This window comes from Bufo bufo, chromosome 3 (assembly GCF_905171765.1).
Source record: "Bufo bufo chromosome 3, aBufBuf1.1, whole genome shotgun sequence".
NCBI classification, from domain to species: domain Eukaryota; kingdom Metazoa; phylum Chordata; class Amphibia; order Anura; family Bufonidae; genus Bufo; species Bufo bufo.
Window position 1 is genome coordinate 141,386,846 of NC_053391.1, and position 18,098 is coordinate 141,404,943.

At 45.2% G+C, this 18,098-nt stretch overlaps 1 protein-coding gene across 1 annotated transcript in view; it reads left to right on the forward strand.

Annotated features, from left to right (window-relative positions):
- Positions 1-18,098, forward strand: part of SMPX (small muscle protein X-linked) — an 87,190-nt gene that overhangs the window by 64,122 nt on the left and 4,970 nt on the right. The window contains exon 4 of the mRNA XM_040423659.1: positions 2,152-2,305. Coding sequence (XP_040279593.1) covers positions 2,152-2,292 — 141 coding nt within the window. The 3' untranslated portion in view covers positions 2,293-2,305. The remainder of the gene's footprint in view (positions 1-2,151; positions 2,306-18,098) is intronic.

Sequence of the window (18,098 nt, forward strand, 5' to 3'; positions counted from 1 at the left end):
TTTTTACAGGTCCGTATGCGGAACCATTCACTTCAATGGGGCTTGAAAAAAACGGAAAAATTACTCTGTGTGCATTCCGTGTCCGCATGTCCACATATTCGTTCCGCAAAGAAAATAGAACATGTCCTATTCTTGTCCGTTTTGCAGACAAGGACAGGCATTCTTCCAATGGATCCGCAAAAAAAACGGATGCAACACGGACATCACACAGATACGTGTTTTACAGACCGCAAAATACATACAGTCGTGTGCGTGAGCCCAAACAATGAGCTTTATATCTATATTACCACAGATACTAAGGGGTCCTGAAGTGCTATTTTTATTTCCCTATTGCAGATAGTCCACTGTGCAAAATCAGCATCATACCTTTATTATTTTCTACTCTCCCTGATTGTAAATCACTGTGCACTAGTAGAGTATGAGTAGAATTATCATCACTATATTATAAAATAACCGGTCACACCATGTCCAAGCGTTGATCTTGGTAGTAGGATGCGTACCCTGTGACTATCAATTATTACAAAATTTCACATTCCATTATAGTTGTTGGTAAATACAGAATAATGCATATTTTTGTGATAATAATAATAATAATAATGCAGATTTCCTAAAGCTGAACTTGTAAAATAGGCTAAGGCTTTGCAGCCTTGACAATGTGCTGGCACACAGTGAACTATACGGTACACAGACGGAGAATGGCTGGATAAATAATGCATAAAGTATTTGTGTAATGAAGTGCTGCTCAAGGAACATTCAGCCGGCTGACATGGCTAGCTAGGCATAATTTATTTTTAATGGCGCTTGAACTTGCATTTTAAACATCCCAAGATTCTGTTTGCCATAGAGGATTTTATCTGGCCGAGACAAGCTTTGTTGCCTTCACAATATCCATTATGAGGGATTACCTGCATTTTTGTATTATAGAAGTTATTGTGCTTGATGAAATTACCAATTTGCAATGCAGAATCCTCCCTATGTAATTTAAAGGGCATCTGTCAGTAGATTTGTACCTCTGAAACTGGCTGACCTGTTACATGTGGCAGCTGAAGGCCTCTGTGCTGGTCCCATGTTCATATGTGCCCGCATTGCTGATAAAAATTATGTTTTAAAATATGCAAATTAGCCTCTAGGAGCAACGGGGGTGTTGCCATTACACCTAGAGGCTCTTGTTCTCTTTGCAACTGCCACACCCTCTGCACTTTGATTGACAGGACCTGTTGTGATGATGTTTTCCCTACCTGGCCCTTTCCATCAAAGTGCAGAGGGCACAGCAGTTGCAGAGAGAGCAGAGCCTCTAGGTGTAATGACAACGCCCCCGTTGCTCCTAGAGGCCCTATATTGGCATATATTAAAACATCTTTTTTCTCAGCAATGCGGGCACATATGTACATGAGACCAACACAGATGCCTTCAGCTGCCAAGCACACATGTAACAGGTCAGCCAGTTTCATAAATACCAACTGAGCGCAATTTTTGAGATTATTTTTCAATCCCATAAATGTTTCCAAACATTGTACATAAAGATTAAAAACTAAATCGCCTTCTTACATATTGTTGGGGAAAAATATATCCATAAACCTTAGTTAAATGGGGTATTTCAGCCAAAAGCATTTAAAGTCGTTGTCTGGGATTTTGATATTGATGACTTATCCTCAGGATAGATTCAGCTCCCAGCAGCGGTGCAGATCAATTGTTTGAAGAGGCCATGGCGAGCGCCACGGCCTCTTCCTAGGTCAGTGACGTCATAGTCATCAGTCACATGGCCAAGCCGCTGCTCAGTCCCATTCAAGTGAATTGGCCTGGGCTAAAATCCCAAGCACAGCTACTATACAGTGTACTGCACTGTGCTTGGAGAGTGCAGCACTCTTCATGGCCTCTTCAAACAGCTGAACGGCGGGGCTGCTGGGAGTTGGACATCTGCTGATCTGATATTGGTGACTTATTACCCCCAACTGCACAACCATGATTAGGAGGAGTTGGAATAGACTGGTGGTTGAGCATGTCAAAGTGTATGACATGGATGGAAACAATTACAGAGCTTGGCTATATCTGTCGGTACCTGTTTTCATCAGTGCCATAGACTGACATGCTTGACCGAACAGTCAAAGCTGTCGCAATAATATTTTATATATGTATATCTCTTGTCTTTAGAGTAATCCAGATGTTATACCAAGTGAGGAGAAGAAGCAACTCCCTGGAGCTGTGAAACTTCCTTTGCCTGCAGTCAACCTTTCAGAAATTCAGAATATAAAGAGTGAACTTAAATTCGTACCAAGAGCTGAGGAGCAGTAGTATCTACTAAAAGGTGAGTTATTGGAGCATCTGACTCTTAAAAAAAGGTACCTCCATCAACTCTATTAATTCCTATTTAATTTATACATATGTTATTGCGTGGGTAAAGGGGTATTCCAGTTGTACCAAGTTATCTGTAACAGCGACCTGTGCGGCGCTGTTCCCCCACTCATCACCGTGGTCCCGGGCACCGTGCTCATCTGTGATCTCTACTTCCAGCCTCTGTTGCAGCTCTGGACTCTGCCTGTGCAGTTGGTATTACCTATGTGGATTCCGCTCCACAACTAACCTGGACACTGCTTGTACTCGGCTGCTGATGTGGCAGTACGCATCACTCCCTGGGTGGGGCTGAGTCATGTCATGATGTGATCTCATTAACCTACCCTGGCTCTCCTGCAGGTATTTAAGTGGCTCAGCCCTTTACACAGACGCCTCAGAGTCAAGGTCCTAATCTTGTGCTAAAGAGCTTGCTTACCACTCCTGTTCATACTTCGTTCCTGGACTTCGTTTATCGTCTGATCCCTGCCTGCTTGCATCGCCTCTCCCATTGCTGACCCGGATTGTCTGACCTTGTTCCTGTGCCGCCTGCCCTGAACCATTGCTTGTTCTGACGACGTCTCTGCCTCTTCCTCCGTTTCCTGTCTTGTTGCTCCTGGTAATGACCCTGCCTGTCTGACCACGTCTGTACTGTCGGTACCTTCGCAGGTACCTCCTGGTCTGCCTGGACCAGCTGCCACTGTGGTTTACGCTCTGGAATAGCCCCTGGCAATTACAGACGGTCAAGCCTATCCTCCCCTCTAGAGTATTGCCAGTCAGTGGCACAGTGGGTTCACATCCTCTGATCCGTGACATTATCCCCTATCCACAGGATTTTGGATAACTATTAGATGGGTAGGGGTCCTGCTGCTGTGACCCCCACCTGTCACGAGAACGTGGATCCCGTACACCACAGCTCCCCAAAATGAATGGAGCAGAAGATCAAGCACTGCACTGCCGCTTCATTCATCTCAATGGAAGTGGCGGAGACAGTGCTCAATGTTTTTCGGAATGCCTGTAGAGATAAATGGAATGTCAAGGACCTGCCAGTTTATTCCTTTTGAAGAGCCCTGCAGTGTATGGGGTCCCCGTTCTTGTGATCAGAATCTAATAGTTTTACCCATTTCCCCAAAAGTCAGTTTTTGTGCAGGAGTAGAGCGGAGCCCATGTGCTGTGTCAGGATCACCTAGACTGAGCTGAGGGAGAGCTGTATGAGAGCTGGTCAACTGCACTCAGTTTGTTAACTGGAGATGTTCAAGTGTTGCACCTCTGTGACAGCAAAACCATGGTTCTTCAGTAATGAATTGTTTCTTGCATCCCTCCCAAAAAAGATCACGCATGACAATATTATGAGTTGTACAGAGACATAATATAGCATCCCTTGAAGTCTATAGGACCATACTATACCACATTTTTATTTTATTTTACCTGTTAGAAAGGTACAAATGTAAACTGTAGTAAAAGTAATCTTTTCATCTTTGACTGTATTTGTGAGTTATAACCTCCCTTCTGATCCTTGGCTGTTTCATATCTCTCCAAATAACAGGATCTTATGTGTGGACAGGAAGCCAGTTTCTCTATGTATTCCTATGTGACCCTCAATGTCAGTCTTTGGAATGAATAGAGAAGTAACTGACTTCCTGTCCTGTGTCAGTTGCATAGGCAGAGTGTTGGTCACATGACACAGTGTCACGGTCCCTCCTGTGACCTAGGTTAGAAGATCTAAGAGACTAGCTGCACGTTAGGTTATCTGACAGCCTATCTGTTTTCACTTGTTGCAGTGTTGTTGTTGGTAATGACCACACCTCTTGTCTCAGGAGTAGCTTGTGGTCATTACTGCTCCTCTATTTAGTCTGGACTCACACTTCATACCATGAGGTTGATATTATGTGCCTGGAGTTGGAAGAGCTGGTGTGAGTTCCTCATCGGTGTTCCTGCTCATCCATTTTCTATTGAAGATAAGTGTACTTCCCTTTGTATTTTGTTGTTCCAATTTGCTCGTTGTTTACTAGGCCTCAGGGAGATGCTGGTTCGCTCATCTGGGAAGGAACCCGTGGTCTCAGACCCAGTCACTACTCCTAGGGATTTTCAGGGTTTCTAGGGCCTAGGTTTCCGGTGTATGAATATTTCCACCTTTAGGGTCTATTCATACTGATAGGAGTCAGGGCTAGATTTAGGGTTTCCTAGATGGTGACCTCTTCCCTTTCCCTAGCTGTGAGGCTTAGTTTCAGGTAATTTTCCTTCTGTTGTCATTCTGGTGTTCTTTCCCTCCCCCCACTTTGTTACACACAGCTGAGGCTCACAAGGGCGGTTATAACTCACAAATACAGTCACTGATGAGAAGATAACCTTCATTACAGTTTACATCATGTACCTTTTTAATGGGCCAGAGAATAAATATTTTTTGGGAGTGTTTCTTGAATGGATTTTGTGGGAGTGCTTCTTTAATGAATTTTGTGCTGTACAGGGGCATCATATGGTTTTCCTGTTTTAGCCATTGTTTCATGCCTGGATTATTTTATAAAGTCAGGATGCGGGGAGTGTTACCCTGGTGTCAGGCTTTCCGGTACAGGTAACTGTTAATCCATTTAGAGAAAAAAAGCTTAATTAAGATTTTCAAGGGCATAGAAACAGGTGTGCACTTAGCGTGACAGTGACAATGAGACAGTCCTGGTATCTTAGCAATAGCATGTAACTGGCAGACACTACTATCTTCAGTGCCAGACACAGAGATTGATAGCTTATGCCAGGTGACTCACTACATGTCAACACTATATCTATGGCATGGTCCTTGGCAGCTGTGGCTGAGAGTTTTATTCTTACTTTTAGTCAGCAATGTATAAGACACTTATCATAAAAACAAGATATCAGGACTCTGCAGCTCGTAATAGCGGATCCAAAATGTAGTTATTACTTCATACCTTGTTAAAGTTGTTTATGTCTTTACTGGTTCTTCGTTGGTCGTCGGTTTTGTCAGGTGCATTGTTGTTGTTGAACTGGCTCACTCCATGCTTCAAGGTTCATGAAGATTCTGGACCACTGTGCATGCCAGTCAATTAGCATTTCTGAATCATTTGGAGACTGGCATATTAGGTTAAAGGGGTTGTCCAGGATTTTTTATTTTTTAATTATGTTTTATTGAAGTAAGTTCAGGGGTCGGTGCCATTACTGCGAGGTTTGCTGGGAGTTGGCAGGATCCTGCAGCTCTGTAGTATGGAAGGTTGGCAGACTGGGGCCTTCTTGTGGCATGGTTAGAGTAATTACAAGGTGTGGTCCACTCTTGAGCATTGTGGTGCTGGGGAGTGTCAGCTGCCATGGTTGACAGGAGAGATGTACATGCCAGTCTCAGTGACCATCATGGGAGTGCTAATTTGTTGGGTCACCCATGTGGTCTGAGGCTGGTATATAGAGTATGGCAGGGTTAATTTCCTATCAGTCAGGCGATGAATCACGGCAGCAGTAGAGACAGCTGTCTGACCATAAGTGACTTTCAGTTGAGTGGACCATTACGAGAGATCCCTGGAAAGACCACTGTTGTAGGTGTGGATTATGTGGCCTGTAGGAAACCTGCTGCAATGACCTCAATCCCACCAGTGTCAGACTGGGATGCCTAGGGCCCACCAATAAAGTTTATTTTGGGGGCCCACCGTATGGATACATTCAATTATTACCTGCTCACACAGCAGCAAGATGCTACCAGATGATTGAATATTGGGGTCACTGCAGCAACTTTCAGAGGTAGGTCCTGGGGAAAAGAGGATACTGGTAGCTTTCCTCTATACCTAGAAGTCATCTCAGCTCTGATTGTGTCTATAATAAAAAAACTTTTCTATAATAATCTATCAAGTTTTTTATATGAACATAGCCTGGTTGAGGTCACTTTTGTTGAGGTGCTGTACATTGAATATATGTATATAGTGCAGTAAGTATACTGTGTTATGTGCCACTTGTGCAGGGGGTGGGAGACTAGGGGCACATCTTTCTCAGGGGCCCACTGGGGGATTCACCTGTACCCATGTGCGCCAGTCGAAGCCTGTATCCCACTGATGAAGAACTTGATCCTCCTGGACTGTAAAATTTGATTTAAGTAGTTTCTGTGTACCCTCCATCCGTCGGTTACCTCTTCCCCGTAAGAGACTGTTTACCCTCTGAACCTGTTCCTTGCACTTCAGCCAGTCACTGGTTTTTGCCTCATTTCACAACAATATCAGATTGGTGGAGTTCTGACTGCTTACACCCTCACCAATCAGCTGTGATCGCCAGCTGCCGATGCTGGAACCAAACCAGTGGACAGAGTCAGCAGCAGAAGGCTCTGTTCACTGTGCAATGTCCATACTGGCTGACTGCCACTAAGCTCCCATTCCTTTCTGGCATCCATTTGGCGGCTTCCAAAAGCAGCTGATTAGTGGGAGTACCAAGTGTCGGACCCCCATCGATCTGCTATCGATGAACTATCCATTGCAACTTTAAACCATGGCACGTATGGGTAAAGCATGGCAACTAGCTGTAATCTTCATGCAGTTACTGCAACTCTGCAGCAACTTGTATGAATACCCATAATATATTATCATGAACATTCCAGGAAATTGTTGGGGGCCCACAGAACAAGTTCATATCCATTATAATTTTATTTCTTCTTTGCACCCACAGTTCATGTCATCAAAAAGGATTAATACATTGAGAATCAATTAGCAGCTTCAGATATTGGTCCTGTCTGAATGGGTCTTTGCACCTGCATTTACTAGGGAACCTCTGGCCCTCTAGTGGCCCAATCCAACCCTGCAATAAAAAAAGATGTAGAGCAATTTATTAGGGAATTGCTTTGTGAACAATTTTGTTCCTTTATTTTGAGTCGTTCTCTTTTCAGTAGTAGAGATTGGATGGTAAACTACACAACTGCAGGCATTTCACGTAGGGCAGCCTGTACTCTCCTTACGCAATGCACACACGGGTTGTCACGATCTGTCAGCTACCATAACAGCCTGAGGATACAGAGAATATGGGATGTTGTAAAGAGCTCCTGTATAGCTTATTGTCAGATCTCCCTTGCTTGCAAAGGGAGAAATTGAAATAATACCATTCTATTAGAGATTGTAATACAAGCAATTGCAAAAAAAATAATATTATAATTTAATTGGTGGAGCTTTTTTGACCATCTCATTCTGCATACATCATAACTTAATTAAGAGAACATCTACACAGAGACATTATCAGATGCACAAATTCAGCGTTCGCTCAGGACATAGCAAACACAGAATTTGCTTTTGAGCCTCACAGTGTGCATGATCTTCTGTATATTGGCTGTCAATGAAATGTTTCTTCTCAGTTCAGTGATTCTTAAAGCATGATGCTGTCTTCTCTAGATTGGAGGCATGGACAGGATTTTCAATGTTTGATTCTGTTTCAATAAGTGCGTTGGCAGATTGTCAAGTCTTAAGGCCATTGGAGAGACTGATCCTTATCCTGTGGAATGATAGCCTAATAGACCGGCATCACATACGCAGGATGACATTTTTTAAGGCTTACTGTCTTAGGGCAAGTTAACATATGTGTTGGAGACTCTGTTCGGGGCCTCCATTACAGATTCTGTTAAAAAGCCCAGATGAAAAGGTTGCGTGCAGGTCTTTTTCATCGGGTAAAAAAACTAGGATTCCAAATGGAAACTGAATGGACCCCATTGTAATCAATGGAGTCTGTTTAGCTCCATTCAGATCAGTTTTGTGCCCTATCCAGCACTTCTGATATTTCTGTTCTTCTGCTCCTCTAACGGAGAAGAACAACAGAAAAAAATTGGTGGTGGGAATCTGGCCTAACATCTATTTATTTCTGCAAAAACTATGGGTCATCATTGTGTGCCAGTTACCCATGAACCTAATTTTCAGTTTAAAGTGAGTACATCATAAAGGGTTGGTCCCAGAATCACAGGTCATCAGGTCTTGATAGGTCATCGGTATCTGATCGGTGGGGGTCCAACACCTGGAACCCTCTCCAATCAACTGTTTGAGAAGGTCTTCTTGCAGTTTACCCTAGGACAGTGATGTCATGTTGATTGGTCACATGGCCTGGGCGCAGCTCAGTCCCATTCAGCGAGAGTGCGGATTAGCTGTGATACCAAGCACACTCACTATACAGTGTATGGCATCGTGTTTGGTAAACTGTCAGCAGCCCTCACAGGAGTGCCATGGTCTCCTCAAACAGCTGATTAGGGATCAGTGGCAGGGGCGGATTAAGTGCATGATAGGCCCAGGGCTGTCTAATCAACTTGGGCCTCTCCCTCCATTTTAGTTTTTGTATGAAGAGGCTGCTGTTCTTCGTGAGCACCACAGTCTCTTCCTAGGCCTTAAGACATCTCCAGACTAAAAACAAATACCCCAAATTACCCCAAATTGGCTCCTAAACTGAAAAACTTGGTAGCCAAATTTAAAATACATATAATTATAACAAAAAAGATTTGGAGGAGAATACAGCACCACATACCTCTTACATCCAGGGACATATCCTGTCATGTAGACCTTCTCTTTCCTCTTCTCCTCTGTTAGACCGCCATGACAAATTCTTTTAGCCGCATCTTGTCTCTACAGAGTTTGCAATAAAGACACGTTAGATTTCTAGATGTTTTTATTTTATTTTATTATTATTTTTTTCCCCATCAACCTCCCCATCTTAGTGTCCCCACAGTGTTATCCTGCTGCCACTCCCAATACTGTGCCCGTTGTGCTCCCCAATGCCCCAGGTACTATACTGCTGAAAAAATTGTGACCCCAGTAGACATAATTGGGGTCATTTATCAAACTGGTGTAAAGTAGAATTGGATTTCCAAAAGAGCTGTCAAAAATGAAAGGTGGAATCTGATTGGCTGCTATGGGCAACTAAGCCAGTTCTACTTGACACCAGTTTGATAAATTACCCCAAATGTCCCTATAGTGTCCACAGCAATTATAATAATACCACAGTATATTGTGCTCCAGATCCCTGTATAGTGTCCCCAAAAATAATAGAATTGCCCCTACAGTGCCTCCGTAATAGCAAGGACCCCACGCTGCCCCATATAGTAGTTTCCCCCACACTACCCCCAATAGTAATTTTCGCCCCCATACAATAATTTCCTCCACACTGCCCCCATATAGTAGTTTGCCCCCATATAGTAGTTTGCCCCACACAGTAATTTTCCCCACACAGTAATTTCCCCCACATAGTAATTTCCCCCACATAGTAATTTGCCCCACACAGTAATTTCCCCCACACAGTAATTTGCCCCACACTGCAGTTTCCCCCACACTGCAGTTTACCCCACCCTGCCCCCACACAGTAATCTCCGCCACACTGACCCCACACAGTAGTTTCCCCCACATTGCCCCATAGAGTAATTTGCCCCAACATAGTAATCCCTCCCATGATAATTTTCCCCCACACAGTAATACCACCATAATATATTTCCCCCACATAGTAATTTGCCCCCATACTGCAATTTCCCCCCGATGTACTGTCTCTTCACATGTCCTCCTGTGTCCCACCCCATGTCCTCCAAAGTTGGCACATAAATTAAAAAAAATAAAAACAAAAGCTAAATACTCACTTATGTCTAGGTGCGCGATGGCAGGCACGCACACTTCACTGTGCTGCGTCCCGGCACAGGTGCGCGCGATGACGTCATCACGCACGCCTGCGCCGGGAGTTCACTACCGCATAGGCCTCAGGCTTACTAGGTCTAAAGCCTATGGCGGTGATCAGCGGCGGGGCAGGGAACTATGTGCTTCCGTACCCCGCCGCAGTATGTGGGCGTTCAGGTTGGCGTCGGGCCCCCAGCGGTGCCGGGCCTGGGGCTGCCGACCCGACGGTCCCTATTGTAATCCGCCACTGATCAGTGGGGGTACTGGATGTCGGACCCCCGCTAATCAGATACTGATGACCTATCCTCAGATTAGGTTACCAGAATCTCATCAGCGGGGGTCCGACACCCAGGACCCCCACTGATCACTGATCAGCTGTGTGAGGAGACCATGGCACTCATGTGAATGCTGCTTCCTCCTTACAGCTTACCAAACACAGTGTAGGTGTAGGACCTGAAGAGCATCATTGCAGTCAGCGTTGAGCGAATCGAGCTTCAGATCAGAGATCCAAAGTTGATTCGATCAAACACTTCAGTTTTAATGCTGTCTCCATACAGCATTAAAATGTATCCCCCCCCCCCCCCCCCCCCCCCCGGGTAATTCGGTAATCACTTCTACGTCTTTAAAAACATTTTAAAATAGCAATTCGAAGTCGGGTTTGTTACCAAACCGGACTTCACATTCCAAATTTTAAATATGTAGAACTGAATACCGAATTCATTCACCAAAGTCTCGCGCGACTTCAACCGAAGCAAATTTTGCCTCCACTGACAGGTCGCCGTATAGCATTGAAATATAGTGTTTAAACGAATCAAATTTGGATCTCTGATCCGAAGCTCAATTCACTGAACACTAGTCATCAGTATAAAAAAGTTGGAAAATCCCTTTAAGTGTCTGAGTCTAAATTAATCTAAATGAGTGAAATAAATCCCAGCGGGTGCTTGTAAGCAAACTTCAAGGTTTTATTATTTCATATTACATCCAATAAATACATGGACGCGTTTCAGCATATCCAGCTTTCATCAGTTATATTGTGGTCTTGTGTCCTCCCCGTACAGGTGCGCCTTTGGTCCAGGTGCCGGCTATTTCTTAAATTATTATAAAGACTGGAGCTGCAGTGAACATTATGACTTATCATATTCCATGCAGCTCACCAGAGTGTGTGAGGTCTCGGGGTCAACCAATCAGCTGATAAATCCTATATTCTAGAGTGGCATAAATCAATGCCAAAGCATTATAGAAAATAGTACAATGATGGAAGATAGCCTTTAAATCCTACTCACTCTAACCTTGTAGACCATCTTGTGATCAGAGGGATGTCTAGTATTTTTGCTACCTGAAACTTGTTTCCCTCTTCTAAATTGGAGTTTGCTGCACTTCTGAAGCCTAGGCAGACCTAGCCACCACTTATAGAAAAGTCCTGACCTTGCCTCTTGGATGGTGCACCCCTGACTGCAATGATGCTCTTCAGGTCCTACAACATAGTACCTGATCATCATTGCAAGTTTCCATATGTGACACCGATGAAGGCGAACAAGCTCAAAACAGCAGGCTGAACAAGGGTTTATGATAATATCTAGTAAATTGGAAAGAAGAGGGATGATTGGCTGTTTGTGAGGTATGGACTTCATGCCTCAGTCATCATACATCATTTCCTTTCAGAGTTTTTTTTTTTTTTCATCATCATCATCTCTGTTGCAGATGTCGTTTTCCCAGAGTCTCAAAGTCTCAAAGAAGGCCTCTGAAATTGCTAGCAAGAGGTGACCTCTCTTTAATAACCACAGTGCACGTCCACCAGCAGTGTGGATGCTGAATACTGAACACTTCAATGCTGCACAGCCTATTGAAATCTTTAAAAGACATATTTTCACCTGACATTTGTGCTGAATTGCCACGTGATGTTGGTTAACTTTGTAAAAAGACCTATTGATTGTAGAAGTTTACAATGGCTGTAATTGTATATCAAACAGTGGATAATCCTGCAATTGATCCAAGGTTAAACATTCAAATCAAGGATTTTTGAAGAGGCATGAATAAGATTTTCTAGGGCTAGCACCCAACCATCATCCAGAAGCTAAGCGGAATAAACATAATAGAACAGGGTTCAGCATACTTTGACACTGCAGCCGCTGTGAAACTACAACTCCCAGCAGGGGCAGATTGGCCATAGACCTTACAGGGAAATTTCCCTGTGGGTCGATGCCCAGGGTGCTGCTGGCAGTATTTTGTGATGGACTGTGATATTTGGCTCTGTTGGGGTGGTATAATGTGCCACAATATGGTATTGTTGGCCCTGCCTTTCATCAATGTGGACCCAACTACAAAACGGGGCCACTTTTAGTATTTTTTCCAGGGCAGCTTTAAATTCTCATTCCGCTCCTGACTCTCAGAGTGCATATTTGCTTTTCTGTTCTTGTTTCTCCAGCTGGAGTGTCGGGGTTACTCTGATGGAACTTAAAGGGGGTTTTCTGGGATTAGACATCCGAGGCATTGATGTTCATTGGCAGCATCTGGTATTCCAGCTCTGCCCCCATTAAAGTGAATATATCGGCTCCAAACTACGGAAAGTGCTGTATAGTGTCAATGACGTTGAATCCGATTTATTTATTTTTATCTTCATACGCACTTAGGCTATTTTCACACTAGCGGCAGCCTTCTCCAGCAGGCTGTTCCGGCAGGAGAACAGCCTGCTGGATCCATGCTACAGCTAATCCACTGTGCCGCTGGCAGTCCGCTCCGGCACCACTCACTATCTCCGGCCCGCCCACAGCGCGGCAAACATGCCGAGAGGCAGCCGGAATAAAACGACAACATGTCAGAGTTTTATTCCGGCCGCCTCTCGGCATGTTTGCCATGCTGCGGACGGACTTCCGGCTGCACGGTACACTAGCGATAGCACGGATAGCATGCCGGAGAAGGCTGCCGCTAGTGTGAAGCTAGCCTTACATGCTGTCACTGTTCTTCCACAAACCGGCAATAAAATGCATCGAGAGGACTCCCGAGCTTATGCACATAATGGAGAGGACTCAAGGAGGAGCACAGTGTGAAAGTGCAAGTATGAAGATAGAAATGACATAATCGGACTTGGCATCACTTACGCTACACACTGCTTGTGCTAGTTTGGGGAGTGTTTTGGCTGACATATTCCAGTTGTAGATGAGTAGTTATATCAGACACAGGTCTGATTACACGGGAGCGTGCACGCACAAGCTGCCCTGGAAATTTCTGGAGAAAAAAATGCAACCCTATTTTCTAATTCTTAACGACCCTTTTAATAGTAAAAATGTGAGATAGCAAGCCTGGAGCTGACACTATAGCAGTAGCTCCTGGAAGCAAGTTTCCTGCAGTGATCCCTCTAGTAACCCTAGGATCTATCCCAAGCTAATGAGCCACATTTTAAAGGGACAATATCAGAAAAGATCTGCACAGTTTTCCATGCTATTAGTTAAATAATAGAGAAGGCTATTGTGCAGCAGGGCTGAAGATCAGCTGGAGGCATATGCACACCAGTATCAGCGTAGTGTCCCTGCAATCTGTAAAGAAAAAACAGACACCCAGCTGCAAATCGTGAAATACCATCAGACTTCAAGTATTGCTGCACAGATTTATTTCTATCCACAAGATGCTAGTGTAAAAACAGCGCATAATAGAAGTTAAAAACACATGGTAACTCATAACCCATTTTAAAGGGGTTGCCTCATCTCTGTCTTTCCTGGCTTCCACGCGCCTCTCAGGGCTTTCCTAGCCTGCTGGGGGTGGTGCTGATAGGTTTGATTGAAGCTACAGATGAGCAGGGAAGGGATAATGCAATCCCACCCCCTGCCTGTGCATGCACGCTCCCGTGTTATAGATCCTACCAGCTGCGGGAGAATGTGACCGAGCACAGGCGAGGTGGCTGTGGTGGGAGTCACTGCGCATGTGCATGAATATGTGCGCGCTCGTTCCTGCAAATCCCGGCCACCAGAGCAGCCGGCCAAAGCGCTTTCCATGCGCCTGCGCAGCCACCGCTGATAAGCAATTTGGGAGTCTTAGCTGGGGAAAAAGAGTTCACAGAGGAAAAATGGAAAACAGAAGTAAATGGCAAAATCAATCATCACGCTGCAAGGAACAGAATGACTATTGATTAATGAGGTGAGACAACCCCTTTAAGTTTCACCTCTTAGGATTAATCTCTTTAGGATAGGCCATCAAAGTCTTGAACCTGGAACTCCTTTAAAGCTTTTTAGATTTGTTAATAAAAGATTTTCAAAAATGGAGGTATTTACTTTTGAGTTTTTAAAACTTTCCTGGGGGCTGCTCATTTGATGATGCACACTTCCTTCCTGCATTGTCTGTATAAGACAGTTCAGCAGTGTGTATGTGGCAGCTAAAATAGGTGTAACTCAGTTGACAGAGAATTGTCCTTGATTATTTGTCTCTAGAAAGTGGTGGGGAACAGTCCCCTACCACAGAGACCAGGGACTGACAGAGGAGATGCCGTTTTATCTGTGTGTATAGTGTTACTATTCTGTTTTACTTAGGTCTCCATCAGTACTATAGAGCCGTTATTAACTCACCAATTGTGTTGATCGAGCACCAAAGTGCTCGGGTGCTCTGGCCGAACACATCGGGATGCTCTGGTGCTCTACCGAGCACCCGAGTATAATGGAAGTCAATAGGAGAACCCGAGCATTAAACCAGGCACCCTTTTCTCTGAAGAGGGGAGGCTGCCTGGTTCATAGAAAAAGGTCAGAAATTGATGGAAACACCACTGAAATGGTTCGGGAACAGCACAAGGAGGATGTCTGGATGCATCTTGGACTCCCAGGTCGCTGCTGGGAACGATGTTCTCCGAGTAGTACGCCACTTCTACAGACTACACACAAAACCGAAGATGAAATCAATTTTAGAGGAAAAATAGTTAGGAAACATTCTTTCCTGTATATTTACTTGTATATAAAGTGCAAGTGTTGTCAAAAATTACAAGGAAGAGGCACTCCGATACAACCTGTATGTCATATAAAGGAGGGACTCATTCACTTTGTGGTACAATTGTTCATGTAGTGAGACTCCTACACTCATAAAGCCTATGCACTAAGTGAAAGGGCTTCCAAAAATTACAAGGAATCGGCACTCCAATACACCCTTTTGTTACACATAAAGGAGGGCATCATACACAGCCTTGAAAAATTATGATTGATGGCCTGCTGGTGACTCTCAAAAACATTTGAAGCAAGGGCCTGCTGATCTGACCATCTAAAACATTATGAGCGAGGGCCTGCTGCCGCTTTGGTGACTCTAGATAACCTGGGGCTGATCGCACGTCCCCGTAACGGCGATGATCCATTTGGATGTCTGCCCTATCAACTTTAGATGTTATTTTCAGCACCAACCATGGTGACCACGGGTAATGGGGAATCAGGGTTCGAGAAACGGAGAGGAAGCCTGAGAAACGGCTACAGCTACCACATCCAAGCAAGGCAGCATGTGTGCAAATTACCTATTAGGTATAATAAGGTGAGGGCTTCCAGGTGAGCTGACCCTGTAAAAGATTTTAGGTGCGGGCATGCAGGTGAGCTGACCCTGTAAAATATTTTAGGTGCGGGCCTGCTGGTGAGCTGACCGTGTAAAAGATTGTAGGTGAGGGCCTGCTGGTGAGCTGACCCTCTAAAAAATTGTATGCGAGGCCCTGCAGATTTGCTGACCCTGTAAAAGATTGTAGGTGAAGGCCTGCTGGTGAGCTGACCCTGTAAAAAATGATATGCGAGGGCCAGCTGGTGAGCTGACCCTGTAAAAGATTTGAGATGCGGGCCTGCTGGTGAGCTGACCCTGTAAAAGATTGTAAGTGAGGGCCTGCTGGTGAGCTGACCCTGTAAAAAATTATATGTGAGGGCCTGCTGGTGAGCTGACCCTGTAAAAGATTGTAGGTGAAGGCCTCCTTGTGAGCTGACCATCTGAAAAATTATATGCGAGGGGCTGCTGGTGAGCTGACCCTGTCAAACATAATATGCGAGGGCCTGCTGGTGAGCTGACCCTGTAAAAGTTTGAAGGTGAGGGCCTGCAGGTGAGCTGACCTCTAAAAAATTATATGTGAGGTCCTGCTGGTGAGCTGACCCTGTAAAAGATTGTAGGTGAAGGCCTGCTGGTGAGCTGACCCTGTAAAAAATTATATTCGAGGGCCTTCTGGTGAGCTGACCCTGTAAAAGATTTTAGGTGCAGGCCTACTGGTGAGATGAGCCTCTAAAATATTATATGCGAGGGCCTGCTGGTGAGCTGACCCTGTAAAACATTGCCCACTCCTCGCTTGTGAATAGCGGAAGCTGACTGGAAAGGCGACGACCATGTTGCAGCTGGTATTCCACTACTGCCCTCTGCTGCTCACAAAGCCTTGCCAACATGTGGAACGTAGAGTTCCAGCGCATGCTCACGTTGCACAACAGCCAGTGAGCTGGCAATTTCAACCACTGCTGCAGCGTTGACAGACCGGCTGAAGCTGTCGATGACTTTCGGAAATGTGCACACACGCGGCGCACCTTCACCAGTAGCTCAGGGAAATTGGGGTAGGTTTTGAGAAACTGCTGAACCACAAGTTTGAACACGTGGGCTAGGCATAGTATGTGTGTGAGCTTGCCGAGCTCCAAAGACGCCACCAAGTTAAGGCCATTATCAGACACAACCATGCCTGGTTGTAGGTTGAGTGGCGAGAGCCACAGCTCAGTCTGGTCTCTTATCCCCTGCCACAGCTCTGCGGCGGTGTGCTGTTTGTCCCCTAAGCATATCAGATTCAGCATGGCCTGTTGCCCCTTCCCCACTGCAGTGCTACACTGCTTCCAGCTACCGACTGATGACTGACTGGTGCTGCACGCGAATAAATCGGAGGTGGAAGTGGAGGAGGAGGTGGAGGAGGAGAAGTGGGGTTTAGAGACACTAACGTAGGGGCTTGCGGAAACCCTGATCAACGTAGGGCCCGCAATCCTTGGCGTCGGTAGCACCTGTGCCATCCCAGGGTACGACTCGCTCCCGGCCTCCACAACATTCACCCTCGGAAGTGGATGTGGTCGCTAATGGTGCTTGCGAAGGTCCAGGTGCAGGGCGGGAGGCATCCGGGCCTGCACCTTCGACAGGGGATTGGCCAGCACGTAACACAGGGGAATAGGAGGCAGTGGTGTGACCCCCAGACAAAGAAGGCGTTCTTCCCACTTATTATGGTGCTTGGATGTGCAAATAAATTTAAAAAGGTATTTGGGATTTGAAAACGTCACACATGCGATATCCCGCAGGTAATGTCAATGCTGTCACCAGCGGCTAATGAAAAATGACAGGGAATGTCACAGGTATTTGGGATGAGGAAACATTATACAGGAGAGGTACCACCGGTAATGTCACTGTCCGCAGCGTCTACGCAAAAAAGTACACTGTATGTAACAGATCAATTTTTGAAGCGCACACGTTACACTGCAGATGTGGCACTGGCAATGTCACTGTCCGCAGCGGACACCGTCTACGGTAAAAGTACATTGGATGTCAGATATTTTTTGGATGCGCACACTTTACACTGGAGATGTGGCGCAGCAAATGTCACTGTCCGCAGCGGACACCGTCTATGGAAAAAGTACACTGGATGTCACAGATTTTTTTGGGATGCGCACACTTTACACTGGAGATGTGGCGCAGCTAATGTCGCTGTCTGCAGCGGCCTAACTATTGTATGCTATTTTGCGCAGGATGCGCTAAAAATAGATATTGCTTCCACACACAATAGTCCTTACAAGGACTTTAGGGTATGTAAAGTTTTAGCTATTTAGTGCAGTTTGCGTAAAAAAAAAAGATATTGCTGCTGCCACACACAATAGTCCTTAAAAGGACTTTTGGGTCTGTAAAGTTTTAGCAATTTGGCGCAGGTTGGGCTAAAAATATAGATTGCTGCTGCCACACACAATAGTTCTTAAAAGGACTTTTGGGTCTCTGAAAAGTTTTGGAGGTAAAAATATTCTTAATTCACTCCCTACACTGTCTGTCCCTTCCTCAGCACAGGTCTCCCTAACTAAGAATGAGCCGAACATGCTTAATCGGGTGCTATATAGCACCCGGGGACGCGTTCCGGCCAGCCAATCACTGTAATGCCAGCAGCCAACATGGCTATGGCATTACAGTGAGGGCAGTACTTACCTGCACGTTTAT